The sequence below is a fragment of the Coenobita brevimanus genome, chromosome 73, assembly GCF_032717465.1.
Source record: "Coenobita brevimanus isolate Jiangsu-jjx chromosome 73, ASM3271746v2, whole genome shotgun sequence".
NCBI classification, from domain to species: domain Eukaryota; kingdom Metazoa; phylum Arthropoda; class Malacostraca; order Decapoda; family Coenobitidae; genus Coenobita; species Coenobita brevimanus.
The window spans coordinates 9,500,082-9,519,182 of record NC_137026.1 but is presented as its reverse complement, the minus strand read 5'-3'; the positions used below and the strand labels follow the sequence as shown (position 1 = coordinate 9,519,182).

At 47.4% G+C, this 19,101-nt stretch overlaps 1 protein-coding gene across 1 annotated transcript; it reads right to left on the bottom strand.

Annotated features, from left to right (window-relative positions):
- Nucleotides 1-7,515: 7,515 nt before the first annotated feature.
- Nucleotides 7,516-11,241, bottom strand: LOC145407468 (sulfotransferase 1C4-like). The gene is made up of 4 exons (XM_080278398.1): nucleotides 11,065-11,241; nucleotides 9,705-9,856; nucleotides 9,190-9,391; nucleotides 7,516-7,656 (listed from the first exon to the last, which is right to left on the bottom strand). Exons 1-4 carry the CDS (start codon nucleotides 11,239-11,241, stop codon nucleotides 7,516-7,518), a joined length of 672 nt encoding a protein of 223 aa, XP_080134524.1.
- Between the last annotated feature and the right edge of the window lie 7,860 nt (nucleotides 11,242-19,101).

Sequence of the window (19,101 nt, the reverse complement as noted above, 5' to 3'; positions counted from 1 at the left end):
CCGTCTCTCTCTCTCCCTCCAGGTGTGGTTCCCCAGAGGTGCTCCCATTCCAGGAGTGGTGGCAAGGTCCTGTTGCTGAAGGCGAAGTCCGCACCCTGCACCAGGCCCCTGGACGACGCCGAGGCCCTAACAAGGAAGGGTCTCCCTGCACCCCAGACCTGACACGCGCTCGGATCATGACACCCCCGAGAGTGATCCAGTACCTCCTGCAGGAGGACTCTGCGGAAGGCCTCCCTCCTACTCCCGGGCGTCATCTCAGGTAAACCCCGGCCAAATGATACAGTGATGACGCCCTATCTCCCAGTGTCGCGTGAAAAGACTTAGTAGTGACAGTGACTTCCAGTGATACAGGGCAGTGGGACAGAAATATAACCCACAAGGGTCGCTACTCCAGTCAACCCTGAGTATTGTACCTATAACTAAGTTCCCTAGAAACAGAGTGATGCCTAGGGTGTGCGACTCCGAGACTAACTCACTACCAACAGTCCAGTGATATAAAGTACGTAAACCAGTGTCGCCACAGCACTGTGTTATTCGCCCAATATTGACTCAGATGTAAAGATCATGCTATGTACTGTGTTATTAGAGTACTAAGTTCCCTAGAAACAGAGCGATATCTTAAATGTGCAACTGGGGGACTAACTTACTAACAATAGTCCAGTGAAGTAAATTGTATAAGTGAACGTCACCACAACTCTGTGCTATTCACCCCCATGCTAACTCAGGTGTAAAGACTGTGCCCATGATATGTTATAGTAATATTAAGTCCCTTGTCATTTTATTCCAATCATATCCATTGTACCTCTGTATGTATATTGACAGGAAGCAGATCGAAGGCAATAGATGTGTTAAGGTGTCCTGCTGAGTTTTTATGCCCTGTTCCTTTGTAAGTGCTCTACTTCCGGTCCAGAAAGAGGACCCTGCTCAGTCGCTGGTGTCTTTGGCACAAGAAGTCAATCCAAAGTCAACCAGCATAACACTGGTGGCAAGCAGTGGTTCTGGATCCGATTAGAACACGGAGGAACAAACAGTGAAATCTTGCACTGGCGGCCAAACCACACGTTCAATTGCCAAAGTTCAATCCCGAACAATACGACATCGATGTGTACTTGGATATGGTTAAACCCTTATTGGACATAGGGTTTGATTCCGACAGGGAGAAAATTGCAGTCACACTACCTCACCTGGGCAAAACTGTGGCAACCATAGCCACAAAAATCGTCCCTGATTTAAAATGGGACCAATAGCTTGTATACCGCCTCCTCACTGCCTGCCCCATACCTCAACCTATACATGCGGTCAGAAAATTCCCCACAACCAAATCGCTGCCACAAAAGCAACAGGCGCCCCCAACACCACCCACTGTGGAACCGTCACCTGCCATACCCAGAGCTCACCCTCTGAAGAAATGCCCTAATCCCAGAGAAAACTCCAACCTGATCTCCATAAACCCATGGGAATTTACCGCCTGCAGTCACAGCTGCCCTCTGCATGATATACGCGAGCAACTGAAGGCCACACAATGCAGGGTGGCCCCACAACGGCACCGGAAGGTGTCATCTTTGGACGACGATGCACCAGACAATGACGCTCCACCTCTCACTTATACAGATGCAGGGGAAGTGCAGCCCGATGAGGAGAGCAACATACAACAGATGGATTTTTAGGTCTGCCCCTGCACCTCCCCACGGTGGCGGGGGCCACTTCACACAAATACAGACTCCCAGTCTCCTACAGAATGAGGCTGAATGGGGTCAAGGCAAGACTATTGGTTGACATGAGAGCAGCCAGATCCTGCCTCTACTCGCATTTCTACTCCTGCCACAGCTCCGCCTTCGGCCCCCTTCTCCCCACCTCAGCCAACCTCGTAGACGCGGGGGATGGCCCCCTGCCTATCCATGGGGAAACCCGAGACCTGTGGACTGACACCCACCAACAAGCCATCTGTCGTACATACGATGGCTACCTGTGCTGGACCTCCTACAGAAGCTCCACGCCAACATCGACTGCCGCAAGTGCTGCCTCCACTTCCGTTCAGCCCCCCCCCTTCCCACTCTAACCCCCCACACAGCAGGCGCACACTTCCACCCAACACATCCCCAATCCTGCCATCCCCTCAACCACTCTGCACATGTATCTCAACTTCACCCTCACCCCTCACATCCCCCACCATCATGCCTTCTCACCCCCACTCCTCTTTTCTTTCCTCTCCTACACCACCTCCTCTGCCTCCAACTCTCCCTGCCACCATTGCTTCCGCCCTCACCATTCCCCCACATCATGAGGCTTGGTTACAATTAAACCTGCCCAGCGGTACATCCTTACTATTTTCACCCAACTTACCATTCAGGCCCCTCTCATCATGTTTACTCTATCCCATATTTCTTCCCCCCCACGTCCAAGCAGTGCGAATCGCCAACCTCGCCACCTCGCCACTTACCCTCCCTCGAGGTTTAATAGTAGGCGACATGGAGGAAGCCAAGCCTTGTGAGACACCCTCCCCAACTCCCGCCATGTTACCTACCCTACCTGACCAGCTCTCCACCCACCTGGCAAACAGCCTCCGACAACTCCTCCTGGACTTCCAAGGCCTTTCTTCATCTGTCCCTGCAGACATTGGGCACACCACCTACCTGAGCCACGAAATTCACACCACGGGACCACCCATCCACCAACCCTCACGACGCAAAAACCCCAAGCAATGGGTAGGGGAAGACCGGCAGGTCCAGGACATGCTCGATGCCGGCATTATATCACACTCTACCAGTCCCTGGTCCTCCATCGTCGTGCTTGTTAAAAAGAAGGATGGCACCATGTGGTTCTGTGTTGACTACCATAAACTCAACGATGTCACCACCAAGGACGCCACTCCCCTACCCAGAATAGATGATTCCCTCGACTCACTGCACAGCTTTTCCTGGTTTTCCACCCTCGATTTGCAGTCGGGATACTGGCAAGTCAATGTCCACCTAAAAGACAAACAAATAACGGCCTTCTCCACCAGTAATGGCAAACATTACGATTTTAACATCCTCCCTTTTGGCCTCTGCAGTGCTCCAGCCACACTCGCCCATCTCATGGAGTCAGTCCTAAGTGGCCTGACTTGGGAGATCTGCCTAGCATATCAAGACGATGTCATCATGTTCAGCCGAACCTGGGCCAACCATCTCCACCGCCTCAAACAAGTATTTACCAGAATACACCAGGCCAGACTCAAACTAAAACTTTACAAGTGTGTCCTAGCCGAGAGATCCATCTCGTTCCTGGGACACGTGATCAGAGCCGAGAGCATCTCTCCTGACCCCGACAAATTGCGTGCCATCGCTGACCTCCCCCTACCTAAGGACCTCCACAAAACACACGCCTTTCTTGGACTTACCTCATACTACAGGCATTTTGTCAAAGGCTTTGCCGACATTGCCAAGCCCTTACACGATCTCGCCAAGAAAGGGAAACCCTTTGTCTGGACAGATACCCGGGTTGCAGCTTATAACACCCTCAAAACCAAACTCATCTCAGCCCCGATTGTCGTTTTTCCTGACTATAACCTACCCTTCCGCCTATACACCGATGTTTCCCTAATTGCCATCGGTGCAGCCCTTGCACAGGTGGAGGGCGGACGGGAACACATCACCTGCACCAGCCAGACCCTTAACCAGGCAGAGAAAAATTATGCTGCATCTAAACGTGAGTGCCGGGGCATCATTTGGGCTTTAAATTATTTCCGATCCTTCATATCTGGCACCCATGTAGTCATCATCATCGACCATCAATCTCTCCAATGGCTGCAACAATCCTCCACCACCAGCACTCAACAAATTCGATGGAGAGAAGCCCTTCAAGAATTCAACTTTGAAATATCATACTGACCTGGGAAACTACACACAAACGCCGACGCCCTCTCCCGCCTACCCATCAATGCCATCCACACCAACACAGACCTCATCCAAATGTGGCAGGCCAAGCAACATCCCCCATGGATACTGCCGCACACCTTCACCAAACTACACCAACACTGCGAACGCCTGTTCAACCAGGATGGCCACATTGTCGTGGACCCCAACGCCGCACGTGACATCATGCTTCACCTCCATGCAGACAACGGTATCCACCTCAGCACAAAAAAATTACTGCAAGTTTTCAACAACATTTATTGGACATCCAACCCCTCGACCATTGCCAAAGACATCATCCAATCTTGCCGAGCCTGCTCCTTGGGTAAAGATATCACGTGCACAGCTGGACCTACGGGAATAATCACGGCAAGCAAGCCATGGCAATTGCTATCGGTTGACATAGTCGGGCCCTTAACACCAAAAGCAGGCTACAAATACATCATTACCTTCGTTGATGTATATTCAAAAACATCGCCTGCCCTGCAAAAGAACATAACGCAGTGACAGTAGCAGATGCATTAGTCCGCCACGTTTTCCCCTATTTCGGGATTCTCAAGGCCCTACACTCTGATAACATCCCCAAGTTTACCGGTAAAGTCTGGGATGAATTAGCCAACATGTTCGGCTATCAAATCTCACACTCCTTCCCATACTGGCCCCAAGGAAATAGTATCTGTGAGAGAAGTCACCGTTCCCTCCTTAATCAGGTGCGGTCATGAATTTTACAAATAGGCAACGACGATTAGCCAGCCCATGTGAAAATTGTTCAGTGGGGTTTGAACACATGCCCTAGGGATGATGGAACCATCCCCCACGAGCGAGTTTTCAGGGAAACCCCTCTCCTACTGCCCCTCTGCCACCACCTTCAGCCACCCCCGCACCCACCACCACCGACCCCCTACACCACCTCAAGAGACACCTCCACCACCTTCAACAACAAAAAGATCTGCAACCGGACACACTCACCTCCAACCCCTACAAAACAGGAGACACTGTCGTTGTGGTACAATTACCCACCCCAGACAAGCTATCCCCCCAATTTGAATGCCCCTTCACCATCATAAAAGTCCCTAACCCCTACCAAGACACCATCCAACAGCACGGGTGCCCATGCACGTACCGCAACCGCCACGTGCACCCATTCCGACCCACCAACAATGACATTCTCCCAGCCCGCGCGCCACACACCTCCCGCAGCACAGCAACCACTTCCACTCCTTCCGAGAATCAACCCCCCGATTCATACTCCTGCTCCTTCTCACCTTCCCTTGCCACCTCACCTACCACGACCCCCCCTTCCACTACCCCTCTAAATGACCCGACGCTGACATGCTCCGATTTCACAACATCACCAACCCCCCCCTCCTCCACACCCCACTCAGACACCTCGCCATTACCTCCTCCACCTTGCCCATCACCAACCTATACCCCCCACCACACTTCGACCACACACCACTCTGTGACAACTACCGCCACGACCCCAGCGGAAACAACCATCCTCACCTTGCCACCATGACCCTGGCTGAAACAACCACCCGCACCTTGCTACCACAACGCTCACCCCCACCCACCCACACTCCCCCCGCCACCACCACCTGCATCACCGCACCAGCAAACCTCCCACATCCACCATCCACCACCCAAGCAGCCACCCCTGCCCACGCATTACCCACCGATCATGCACTCTACACTCGCCACCCCTCACCACCACCCGCAACCACTCACACCCAAACCACGACGTCCACACCACCATGTGCCTCCACAGCTTCACCCCCCACGCCCGTCCTCACTACCACGACCACCAGATCCGGATGCCTCTCACGCCCACCAGCCAGATACACCCCAACGCCCACTCCTACATCACTGACACCACCACACCCCCCCACACACAACACACACCCCCAATATTAGGCCCATCACCCTCAGCCTCCATCAAGCCACGTGGAAACTTCCACCAGCCCAATTCCCCAGGGGGAGCAGTCACTACGCCCCTCATCTCCCCCATAAAAGCCCGAGGACTTCACTCCTAGCCAGTATTCAGCCACCAGCCCTGCACCAAGCACCACCACCAGAAATGAGAATCCACAGAATTGTTTGCCATCCCCCGCATGGACCAGGACAGAGAATACGAGGGAAGCAACACCTCCTCCGCAGCCTTCGTCACACCCAACACATTTCCACACTCCACTGCACACTTAACCACCATCAAGAACCTAACCATATAACACACCTCTGGACCGCCTTCCTCCACCACATCACACCTGCATACCAGACCTCCACTACAACTACATACCACCTCCAGTCACAGGGCCATGACTTTCTTACCACGGACGGTGGTAATATGTCCGCCCCCGCTGCCGGATCCCCCACACCGCTACGGAGCCATAGCCCTACCCCCACCACAGGAGGACACCACGGCGGGCCAAGTGAGTGTGGGACCGGCCCAGAACAAGACGGACAAGACCTTGAGTCCCTCTTCCCCTCAACCTACACAATCACGATGTCACGGGAATGCGGCACTACTTCTCAACCAGACCAGCCCTCGGCAGGATTGGGGTGGGACTGCACCAGATACAGTCCCAGGCAGCACTGCAGTAACTGCCATCGTCCGTACCGGGGAGGGAATGGCCATTGTACGTCCCTCAGCTGTTTCCCCCTGCAATGCCGCGGTAACGCCCATCGTCCGTACCGGGAAAGGAATGGCCATCATACGTCCTTCTGCTGTAGCCACATCTGTTGATTGCCTCAGCGAGTTAACTATTGAGTGCTCACCGACTGGCACAGGAAGGAGTGGGACCACGACGACGGCCATCGTCTGCGTCAGGGAGGGAACGGCCTTCGTACATCCCTCAACCACTTCCTCCTCCTATGGGGGTAGCCCTGGAGTCGGTGAGTTAGCTATTGAGTGCTAGCCGACAGAAGAAGGCAGGAGAGGTGGAGCCGCGGTAACGGCCATTGTCCGTACCGGGGAGGGAACGGTCATTGTATGTCCCTCGTCCACCTCCTCCTCCTCCTCCTCCTTCAGGAGTAGAACTGCGGTAATGGGCATCGTCCGTACTTTGGAAGGAACGGCCACCTTACATCCTTCTGCTGCTACCCCAGAGGCCTTTGGAGCTGTGACGATGGCCATCATCCGCATTGGGGAAGGGACGGCCATCGTACGCCCTTTATCCACAGCTCTCGGGGTTTCCCTGGAGGGGGAGGTCCCTTGCGCGGCCCACCCTCCACCTCTGGGCTGCGTGGGACACCCGTCTCTCTCTCCCTTCAGGAGTGGTTCCCCAGAGGCGCTGCCATTTCAGGAGTGGTGGTGAGGTCCTGTCACTGAAGACAGGGTCCGCACCCTGCACCTGGCTCTTGGATGATGCCGGTTCCTGACGGATGCCCCGCATGCAAGGTGCCACAGCCAACCCCTGATGGCGCCCCAACCTAAGGGCAGCCACAATTCCAAGTCTTCCGGGCCAGCCCATGGACCCCAAGGCGGGATCGCTTCAGCTCCACTCGCCGTCAGCCCTCCACCCAGAGTGAGAGGCAGCAGGCCCGACTCCTGGCCCAGTTCGGCCCTAGTCCCGAGGGCCACCTACCAGGTCGAGGCCCTAACAAGGAAGGGTCTCCCTGCACCCTAGACCAGACACTCTCCCGGGTCACGACCCCTCCGAGAGTGATCCAGTGCCTCCTGCAGGAGGACTCCCCGGAAGGCCTCCCTCCTACTCCCGGGCATCACCTCAGGTAAATCCCAGCCAAATGATGCAGTGACGACACCCTAACTCCCAGTGTCGCGTGAAAAGACATAGTAGTGACAGTGACCTCCAGTGATACAGGGCAGTGGGACAGAAATATAACCCACAAGGGTCGCTACTCCAGTCAACCCTGAGTATTGTGCCTATAACTAAGTTCCCCAGAAACAGAGTGATACCTAGGGTGTGTTACTCCGAGACTAACTCACTACCAACAGTCCAGTGATATAAAGTATGTAAATCAGTGTCGCCACAGCTCTGTGTTATTCACCCTATATTGACTCAGATGTAAAGATCATGCTATGTACTGTGTTATTAGAGTACTAAGTTCCCTAGAAACAGAGCGATATCTTAAATGTGCGACTCGGGGACTAACTTACTAACAACAGTCCAGTGAAGTAAATTGTATAAGTGAACGTCACCAGCACTCTGTGCTATTCACCCCCACGCTAACTCAAGTGTAAAGACTGTTCCCATGATATGTTATAGTAATATTAAGTCCCTTGTCATTTTATTCCAATCATTTCCATTGTACCTCTGTATGTATATTGAAAGGATATTGATCCAAGGCAATAGATGTGTTAAAGTGTCCTGCCGAGTGTTTATGCCCTGTTCCTTTGTAAATGCTCTACTTCAGGTCTAGAGAGAGGACCCCGCTCAGTCGCTGGTGTCTTTGGCGCGAGAAGTCGATCCAAAGTCAACCAGCATAACAGTGTGTGTGTGTGTGTGTGTGTGTGTGTGTGTGTGTGTGTGTGAACAGTATAATTCTAATAGTTTTTAATTAATGTGAACATACAGAAATTTAGTGCAATGGTTCAGGATAAACAGTGGTGCCGACCTGTTGCTTTATAGAACAGTAGTACAAAGGTCAAGGACAAAAAGCAAGGTCAAGTTATAAGCTTCAGTCCGATAAAGCTAATGTGGAAGGACTCAGAGACAGGCAGAAATGAAATAATTTTATTTTAAGAACAATAAAGTTAATCACAGAATAAAGTCATATATCCTAACCTAACCTGACCTAACTTAACCCGGCTCTATTATTCAAACATTTTATTCAATTTCGGCCGAATTTGGTGGAATGATTAAGGGTCAGCCAAGAATGAAATTATTCGAGTTTGAGAACAACAGGTCATAGGGAAAGGACAGAGGGGAAGATCAACGCAGACAGGTTAGATACGACTTGGCGAGAAGGTTGAGGGTTTGGGAAAAAAATCAATTTTCAAGAATAATCAGGCATCGGTTAGGGTCACAAGGCACGGTCAAAATTTAGGACTGAAGGGTGCAAGTTTGTTTACTCTCTGTGTGCTCTTCGTAACACCTCTTCCTTGGCGACTTATTTTGCATATTACACCTTCACGTTCACTTGTACGTTATATGTATTCTTTATAGTTCCACACGATTTGCGTCATTAGTATAGATGACAGTGAGGTATAATGTGAAGAATATAAATGTCTAACAGTGAGACCCTTTCACTTATTTGCATCTCTCTCTCTCTCTCTCTCTCTCTCTCTCTCTCTCTCTCTCTCTCTCTCTCTCTCTCTCTCTCTCTCTCTCCCGACCTTGCATTTCTTGAGCAAATCCTTGTTGTGCAGCTCCAGAGGGAAGTGCGATTTCATCACTCTTGGCGAGGGCTGACTCACCGCTATCTGAATCGCCATACCGTCCTCCTTTTTCTTCCCAGAACAGACTCTGCTGAATTTCTCTGTGAGCGACTTCATCTCCGTATCGGCTTGTTCGTATTTGTCTAGGATCATATCAAAACTGGAATTGCAAAGATGTAGATTAGAGGGAGGACAGCATGATGGAGAAGTGCAGGGATTAAGGAATCTAACTATAAATAGATAGTTCGATGGACATGTTAGCGCTAGGGTTCCTATGACTCACCTCCTTGTGAAAATAGCTTTGACACAGTATCAAGTGCTTTCTGAATGATGTACTTTTTTATGCAAGGAAGAAGGAACAAAGGTTAGCAGCCCATAAGATTGTTCACACACACACACACACACACACACACACACACACACACACACACACACACACACACACACACACACAAACATCGCTAGATAATTACCAAAGATTCACTGAGCGGACCCACAGTTTCTCCTTCATCTCCTCGTTATTGGGGTCCAGATCCGGGTTCCTTAACATGACCCAAAGAATTTCCTGCATCCACGTTGTGCCGCTTTTGGGGAACGTAATGATAAACACGTCGTCTGGCCGGAGCTGGAAAAGCGTCATCATCATCATCATTATCATCATCATCATCAATAACAATATAAACTTTACTGTCATCATCATCATTATCATCATCATCATCATCATTAACAATATAAACTTTACTGTCATCATCATCATTATCATCATCATCATCATTAATAATAATAATATAAACTTTACTGTCATCATCATCATTATCATCATCATCATCATCATCATTAATAATAATAATATAAATTTTACTGTCATCATCATCATTATCATCAACATCATCATTATCATCATCATCACCATCATCATCATCACCATCATCATAATTAATAATATAAACTTTACTGTTGTCATCATCATTATCATCATCATTATTGAAAATATAAACTTTACTGTCATCATCATCATCATAATCATTATTAATAATATAAACTTTACTGTCATCATCATCATCATCATCATCATAATTAATAATGTAAAGTTTGCTCTCATCATCATCATCATCATTAATAATATAAAATTTACTATCATCATAGTCACCACCATCATCATTATTGATAATATAAACTTTACTGTCATCATCATTATTAATAATATTAACTTTAATGTCATCATGATCATCATTATTCATAATATAAACTTTACTGTCATCATCATCATCATCATCATCATCATTAATAATATACCCTTTATTTTCATCATCATCATCATTATAATCATTAATAATATGAACTTTATTACCATCGCCACCATCATCATCTGTGTCATCATAGTTATCGTCAAAACTAAAAATATAAACTTCACTGTCATCATCATCATCATCATCATCAGCAGCAGCAGCAGCAAGTCTTTCATTATCTTTATTATTACCGTTACCACTGCCATCATCGTTGTTAGTTATTCATCGTCCTTCACATTATTCCCAGCTGTAATAATCCTCCTCATCAACATTCGTGTCAGTATTATCGTTGTGTAAGGGCAGCTGGATCATGGAAAATAAATCGCTAAAGAACATACGATACGGAATCTCCAAGGCCGCACAGAATTCAGCACATATCTCCACCTTGTGTCTTGGGGTATGACAACCCCTATAACACTGAGCTGTGCCGTGGGAAATAAATCACTAAGGAAAATGTGTTAGGGTACCTCCATGTTGTAAAGCCGGTTCAGATATCGTGTGGCAGACATGGAAAATAAATAGCTATAGAAAAGTGTTAGGGTACCTCCACGTTGTAGATCCGGTCCAGATATCGTGTGGTAATGGCCGGGTACAACCAGCCGTAGGGCAGGATTCGGACCAAACCACTTTTGTACACAACCAGGTCTTCGCTGATCTTCCGTAACTCCTCATTGGTCAGGAGTTCGGTCTCATGGCCAGATAGAAGGCGTTGCTTGTTCATCCTTATTGGTCTTGTTGTTGCACAGGCTGTAGAATGGACAGAAAGGTTAGGTGAGTTTAGCTTAGGTTGCGTTAGTGAGGTTAGATCAGGTTAGGTTAGGTTGTGTTAGTGAGGTTAGGTCAGGTTAGGTTAGATTGCGTTAGTGAGGTTAGGTCAGGTTAGGTTAGGTTGCGTTAGTGAGGTTAGGTCAGATTATGTTGCGTTAGTGCGTTAGGTGATGTTAAATTAGGTTAGGTTAGTTCAGGTTAGGTTAGATTGTGTTAGTGAGGTTAGGTCAGGCTAGGTGAGGTTAAATTAGGTTAGGTTAGGTGAGGTTAGGTTAGGTTGCGTTAATGAGGTTAGGTATGACAATAATAACACAGCTACTAGCTATTACTACTACTACTACTGCTACTACGAGGAGGAGGAGGAGGAGGGGGGTAATAATAATAATAATAATAATAATAATAATAATTAATAACAACAACAACAGGTGGGGGCGTTCACCATCCACTCATTCAGTGTAGTGCTGCTCTCGGGTGACTGCCCTTTCCTCTCTTCTTTCTTTCCTTCCTTCCTCTGTCTTTCTTTCCTTCTTTGTTTCCTCTTCCTTCTGTCTACAGATGACTCTATACTGAGTGACAAGCCATATGGTTTCCTGTACACCAGAAAACCATTTACTACGCTGGATGGTAACCATATAACCAAATTATGGCGCCTGGTAGTTAGTGGGTAATTAAGGCCCTCCAGTCGAATTGAGTCGCTGCAGGTTTATATCCAAGGGATGGTTGGGGTTTATTGCTCATGTAATGCCATACAGGGATGAGTGAGGCTGGGCACTCTCATCTTAACCTGCCCCATCCCGACCACTTTTTCACCACTGGTACCCCCCAATCCCTACCATTTTTGGACCCAAATTTTTTTTGCTAAAACTTTCGCTTTTGGTCAGAAACAATGGTCAATCACCAAGAAAGTGTTCACCGGGGTCCATAAGTGGCCTAAACAGGTATACATTCGTTACCCGTGGTACCGTGTTCTCTGTAGGTGGTCTGAGGCTCTCACGTTTTCTATGGTATTATAAGTCTGGGAAACCAATGAAAGTAAGTAGATATGTATTTATTACAAACATAAAAACATGTGATACAAGAGTAAATTGGATTTTATAGAAAAACAGAGGTGAAATAAGCATTGTACCATCGGGCGAACCGAGCGAAATCGGCCAAACTGTTCACAATGAATCGCTAACATTGCTGAATCATGATACATATCATTTTTTCTACTTACATAATACATCTCCAATAACAGTATACCATTTTACATTTTATTGAACTGTATTTACGTATTCACAGGCCTTCCGATAACATTTAGCGTAATGTTAGCGCTTATTTACGTAGTGAGTGAACTCGCTGTGACTGTTGTTTTAACTCGTATTGTGTTTTTTCAACTTACATAATACTTTCCTAATAACATTATACACTTTTCCACTTTAAAGAACTGTTTTGAGATAGTTTCAGGCCTTACGTAAATATTTAGCGTAATAATAGTGCATAATAACACAGAGGGTGAAGCCACTATGACTATTATTTCAACTTACAACCTATTTTTGTACTTATATAATACTTCTCCACTAACATGACACGTTTCCACTTTATATCATTGCTATCACATAATTGGAGACCTTACTATTCTACTGAGCGTCATATTATCACATATTTACACAGTGAGTGTTATCGTGATATCATTTGTTTCATCTAACACTAGTATTCAACTTATAAATTACTTTCCTACTAACATTACACCCTTTCCACTTTATAGCATTCCTATCACATACTTACAGACCAGAATGTTCTACTGAGCATAATATTTTCGCAGATTTACACAGTGGGTGTACTCGTGACATCAATTGTTACAACTTACACTATTTTTCAACTTATACGTTACTTTCCTGCTAACATTACACCCGTTTCCACTTTATATTCTTGCTATCACATATTTACTGACCAGAGTGTTATACTGAGCGTCATATTTTCGCAGATTTACACAGTGCATGTAGTTTTGATATCACTTCTTTCAACGTACACTATTTCTCAACTTATACATTACTTTCCCGCAAACATTACACCCGTTTCAACTTTATATACGACTTAGCACATACTGACTGGCCTTACCATTATACTGAGCATCATATCGCCATCTCACACAGTTTCAGTAGTGTAGGAAGTTATGGTACTCTCTGAAACAGGGCTGAAGGCACAACGCAACATTGCACTCTGCACACTCGTACCTTGTGTCTTTTCTCTGAGTGGCTGGTCTGATTGTCGAGTGCTTGCATACATGGCAGCGGCGCTGGGGTTTATGACGGTTTGGTTGGGAAGGGATTGTGCTAGGGTAGTGGCGTCTTGCGAGGCGTATGGGAGTCTGGGCAGCCATGGGGGTGCGTGTGCAGTGTGTGGGCCTGTCCTGGGCATGCCTGGCGATTATTTCACGTGCCAGCTCCCTCACAAACCCCTCAAAGGTCTCTGATATTCCCGTTGTCATGGCGTGCAGGTAGTGTGCGTTCAGGACTGTGATGTCGAGCAAGTGGAAAAAGAGCTTTTTGTACCACTTCATCGTGGTCCTGGGAGTCAACACTGGAAATCATCGAGTCTGACTGATCCACTTGCCTCATGTTCAGATTATAGTCCAGTACAGACTCGGGTTTCCAGACGTTGCGCCTCCTCTCGCTACAGTGATCAACGGAGTCTGTGCGGTGCATCAGGGGGCTGTGTACAATCGATAGGAGGCAAACTTCCCTGTTGTGGTTCCACAGGGTGGCAAGGATGTTATTTGCCTGGAAGAAAACCACCTCGTTCTTGTCAAGTTTCCTCCCTATCTTGACCATATGGCGACGGTTTCTCTTGACTGTACCACAGACTCCGGTGTCGTGTTGGTGGAGGAACCTAGCGAGAAGAGGGCTAGTGTACCAGTTGTCCAGGTACAACACATGACCACGATAAAGGTACTCCTTTATCATTTTCTTCACCACAGCCCCTGAGAGTCCTGTACTACGATCTTCTGTTATATCTGTCTGTTCGCCCATGTACAAGACTATGTCTTGCACATAACCAGTCTTACAGTCCCACATAACAAAGATCTTGAACCCGAAATGGTGTCTCTTGCTGGGTATGTACTGGCGAAAGGAAATATTGCCTCTCCACAACACAAGACTCTCGTCTATGACGAGGTCTCTGTAAGGATAAAATGAGGAGCGGAACATTTCCCGTAAATGATCAAATACAAGCCTTTTATCAGTGTTATTAGCATTAGCTGGATCTTCTGCATCAAAAAAGTGGAGGCGGCCGAGAATCTGCTGAAATCTATTACGACTCATCACCTTTCCAAAGAAAGGTGTGATGGTCATTCGGTCAGTGGTCCAGTATGCTGGTATTTGATTTTTTCTGACAACACCCATCAAGAGAACCAGGGCAAAAAATAAGAATATCTCAGAAATTGTCACAGGATAGTCATATTGCTGGGAATGCCTGCTTGTTGTTCCCAGACGTTCACTTTCACGGCGCTGTGTTCGTGAAAATAGGTTTGTCTGTTCCACTATGCACCCCACAAATGCCTCCCCAAAGAACAGGTGGAAGAAATCCACCCTAGTGGAACCCACATGCACACCTGGAGCCGTGCAACCAGACCGCCACTCCTCAGTGAAAGGGTGAATGATGGGAGTAAAATTACTCCCATCTTCCCAGTTCCACGAGACACTACCGTCTCCAGCCTCATCCCCATTGTTGCCTTTGTCAGGGTGGGGAGGTGAGGGTGGTGGGGGAGGTTGGGGAGGTGCAGAGCGGCGCCCTTCATCACTCGCACTTCTCTTCCCTCTCCCATTTCCTTTACCCTTTCCCTTCCCTTTCCTTCCTTTCCCCACATCCTGGGGCTGTGGGGAGGAAGTTTGGGAATATTGTGGGGTGAAAGACGTGCTGGGGAGTGGCTCCACCTCCTCTCCCCTAGGCCTACGTGCACCACGTGCTCATGCTGCCTCCCTCACACCACTTTCCCTTTCACCCCACGCTCCCGCCACACCACTTTCCCTTTCACCCTGCACTCCCACCACACCACTTTCGCCTTCCCCAGACAAAACACTAGGACCATATCTTATTTGCCTTCTCGCCCCACCTTCTGATCCTTGGGGTGAGATTTTTTCCTTCCCCAACCACGAGGCAACATCACATCCTAAGCAGCCGTCCTCGTCCTCGTCCTTGTCCTTGTCCTCATCCTCATCAGAATCTCTCTCTAGGGGATGGAGAGAGGTCCGTGCAGGTGGTTTGGGTGCAGGCTGGCCTTCCCTTGCCTTACAATACGTGACATACCGCTTTTTCCGGGGAGAAGGGACCTCCTCATCACTGCTTGTTATTTCCTCCTCAGGCTGCACGTAATCTCGATCCACCACATCATCATCAAGTGGAGAATCACTATCTCCAGTGAAAGCATCCAGGGTGGATTGTATCTCGTCGTCTGAGAGACCTTTATGCGCCATGACTGACCTGGGTCACTGCTAACGGGCGAGTGACCGAGACAAGGGTGCGCACGGGTCACGCGGGGTCTGGGACGCTGCCCGCCTGGTGGCAGGTAGGGGAGGCTTGGGTAGGTGGGCGAATCGAAAATCTTGCCCGAATTTTGAAAATTGTGGAAATTATGGACCTTGCAATTGCAGCGCGTTAAAGTATGTCGACGGGATTGGCAGTGACAAAACGTGAGGACGTGTAAGAACGTCGACGGGATGCCGCGGGTTAAATGTGAGGACCAATTTGCCTAGTCCCGGGCTCTTACGCTTTTCATGGGGCAATACAGGATTAGACATTGATGATGATGGTGATGATGACAATAATAATAATAATAATAATCAGAGAAATTACCAATATGCCAGGAATCGAACCCGGGACTCTCAGGTGAGAGCCAGGCAGCATACCACTACACCACGACCAGGTAAAAGTTAACTCATGTTGTCACAATCTTGTAACCAACGTCCCTCCGACCCCCACTGTGGGGGTGAGTTAACCCCCTGGCACTCGGGCAAGTAGATGCTTTTAATCTATCCCAAGCACTTACGGCAAGTCAGAATGAAGAGATTGTGACAACGTAAGTTAACTTTTACCTGGTCGTGGTGTAGTGGTATGCTGCCTGGCTCTCACCTGAGAGTCCCAGGTTCGATTCCTGGCATATTGGTAATTTCTCTGATGATTTTTCCTGTGTAAAAATACAGGTTCTCTCTTCAATAATAATAATAATAATAATAACAATAATAATAAGAGCAGTCATAGAGTTCAGCATTCGCGTCCACCAACTGATTTGATGGAATATTTGACTTTGCCCCACGACCCTGGCCTTCGACAAATTACTCTCAATATCAGTTTACTTCATTCTCTCCTAACTTTCTAATCATTCCACTAACGTTCGTTCAAATAATATCAGTAATGTTTGAACTGACTTTTGCCAGTGATCTTGAAATTTAATCTTTCCCTGCTATCTTGCCTTTTCATTACTCACAAAAATAAATTTCTCTTTTACTCTTTTTGTTTTTACCTGAAGACTTCCATAAAGTTTAGGTGATATCAGACAGATCTGTTTAAGCTGATCTTGTCGTGGGACTTTATTCTTCCCGTTCCTTCTGGCACCTTGCTAAAAACCTTTCTAACAACTTTACCTCATCATCCTTCCCTCCTCTTTTCTACTCTGATGGCTCTGTAGCTATTTCTTCTGATAAAAGCAGATCTCTTTGCTCAGACTTTCTCCTCCAGTTCCACCCTAGACAATTCCGGTGCTGTTCCTCCATCACTTCCCCCCTCTGACTTCCTCATGGCTGACATTAAAATTTCTTCAGCTGATGTATTTTCTGCCATCACAGGCCTCAATGCTAATAAGGCATATGGGGCTGATGGAGTCCCTCCTGTTTTTCTCAAGAACTGTGCTTCTGTGCTTACACCCTGCCTAGGCGAACTCTTCCGCCTTTGTCTATCATCTTGTACCTTTCCTTCTTGCTGGAAGTTTGCTCTCATTCAGCCAGTCCCAGAGAAGGGTGACTATTCCCAACCCTCTAACTATCGTCCAATTGCTTTAACATCCTGTATCTCAAAAGTTTTTGAGTCTATTCTTAGTAGAATAATTTTAAAGCATCTTTCCTATCACAACCTTCTTTCTGATCGTCAATATGGGTTCCGTCATGGACGCTCTGCTGGCGATCTTCTCACCTACCTTTCAGACTCCTGGTCATCCTCCTCCTTTCGGGACTTTGGCGAAAGCTTTGCCATTGCACTTGACATCTCAAAGGCTTTCGACCGAGTCTGGGATAAATCTTTAATTTCCAAACTGCCCTCTTACGGTTTCTATCTTTCTATCTGTGCCTTCATCTCTAGCTTCCTTTCTGGTCGTTCTATAGCCGCTGTTGTAGATGGCCATCGTTCTTCTAGATCTATTAACAGTGGTGTTCCTCGGTGCTCTGTCCTATCACCAACCCTCTTCCTTTTATTCATTCAATGACCTTCTAAGCTGTACATCTAACCCTATCCACTCATACGCTGATGACTCTACCCTTCACCTTTCCATTCGATTCCTGCAACGTCCATCTCAACAGTTGCTTCAACAAACAAGGGATGAGGCTATGCCACACCTAATGTCTGACTTGGCTCATATCTCTGACTTGGGTAAAAATAATCTGGTTGTTTTTAATGCATCAAAGACTCAGTTTTTGCACCTATCAACCCGACAAAATCTTCCACAGGTGTACCCACTGATGTTTAATTATATTCAGCTTAATCCTGCATCATCCTTGAACATGCTTGGGGTTTCATTTGCTCAGGACTTATCTTGGAAAGATCATATTACATCTCTTGTAAAATCTGCTTCCAAGAGATTGGGTGTGCTAAGCTGACTCCATTCCTTCTTTACCCCTGCACAATTGTTGACTCTATACAGGGGTTTTATCCGCCCCTGCGTGGAGTACAACTCTTATGTGTGGCTAGGCTCCCCACATACAGCTCTTCTCAATAGGGTGGAGTCAAATGTTTTTCACCTCATTAACTCTCCTCCTGTTACTGACTCCCTTCAACCTCTGTCTCTTCACCGCACTGTTGCATCTTTATCTCTTTTCTATCGCTACTTCAATGGTCACTGCTCCTCTGAACTGTCTGCATGCATTCCTCCACCTCTACAACGGGCGCATAGCACCGGTCTAGCAGCAAACTCTCATCCCTTTTCTGTCCAACTCTCTAATGCAAGAGTTAACCGTTACTCCCAGTCCTTCATTTATGCAACAGGTCAACTCTGGAACTGTCTCCCTCTGTCCGTATTTCCTGCTTCCTATGATCTCCAGTCTTTCAAACGCAGTGTGTCCAGGCATCTCGAAATGAATGGATCTTGAATTTGGCTCTCTCTTGTATTTTGTTTTTCTCTTGGAAGGAACAGTTTTACGGGCTCGTTGCCTTTGGTTCCTTCTTCCTCACATTAAAAAAAAAAAAAAAATCTGTTTAAGCTGATCTTGTCGTGGGACTTCGGCACCTGTCTCACTCAAGAACACTAAATCACACTCCAGGGTGATCCTTAACCCATCCACCAAGCTGGATCCAAATCAGATCAAAACTGTATCACTTATTTCATTCACTTACAGATACGTGGCTCGAGCTTTGACTTTTTCCTGTGACCTTGACCTTTGGTTGATTGTTTTCAAAACTGTATCCCTTTGTTCTTCCTTTTGTTCTTCCTTGACCTTAGACCTATTGTTCTTAAAAACAGTCTGCACCTTAGCCGGCGTTCAACCCATCCACCAAGTTGGCTAAAATTGGATGAAAACTGTTTGAAATATGCTAAACTCTCACACGGGTAACACTTTGTCCTGTGATC

What these genes read in the sequence shown, in the direction of transcription:
- LOC145407468 (XM_080278398.1), bottom strand. Translation starts at nt 11,241, where the DNA reads ATGAACAAGCAACGCCTTCTATCTGGCCATGAGACCGAACTCCTGACC. An exon ending in ACCGGATCTACAACGTGGAG is followed by an intron (nt 9,857 to 11,064) that starts GTACCCTAACAC and finishes ACGCTTTTCCAG; the next exon opens with CTCCGGCCAGACGACGTGTT. An exon ending in GTCCGCTCAGTGAATCTTTG is followed by an intron (nt 9,392 to 9,704) that starts GTAATTATCTAG and finishes TTGCAATTCCAG; the next exon opens with TTTTGATATGATCCTAGACA.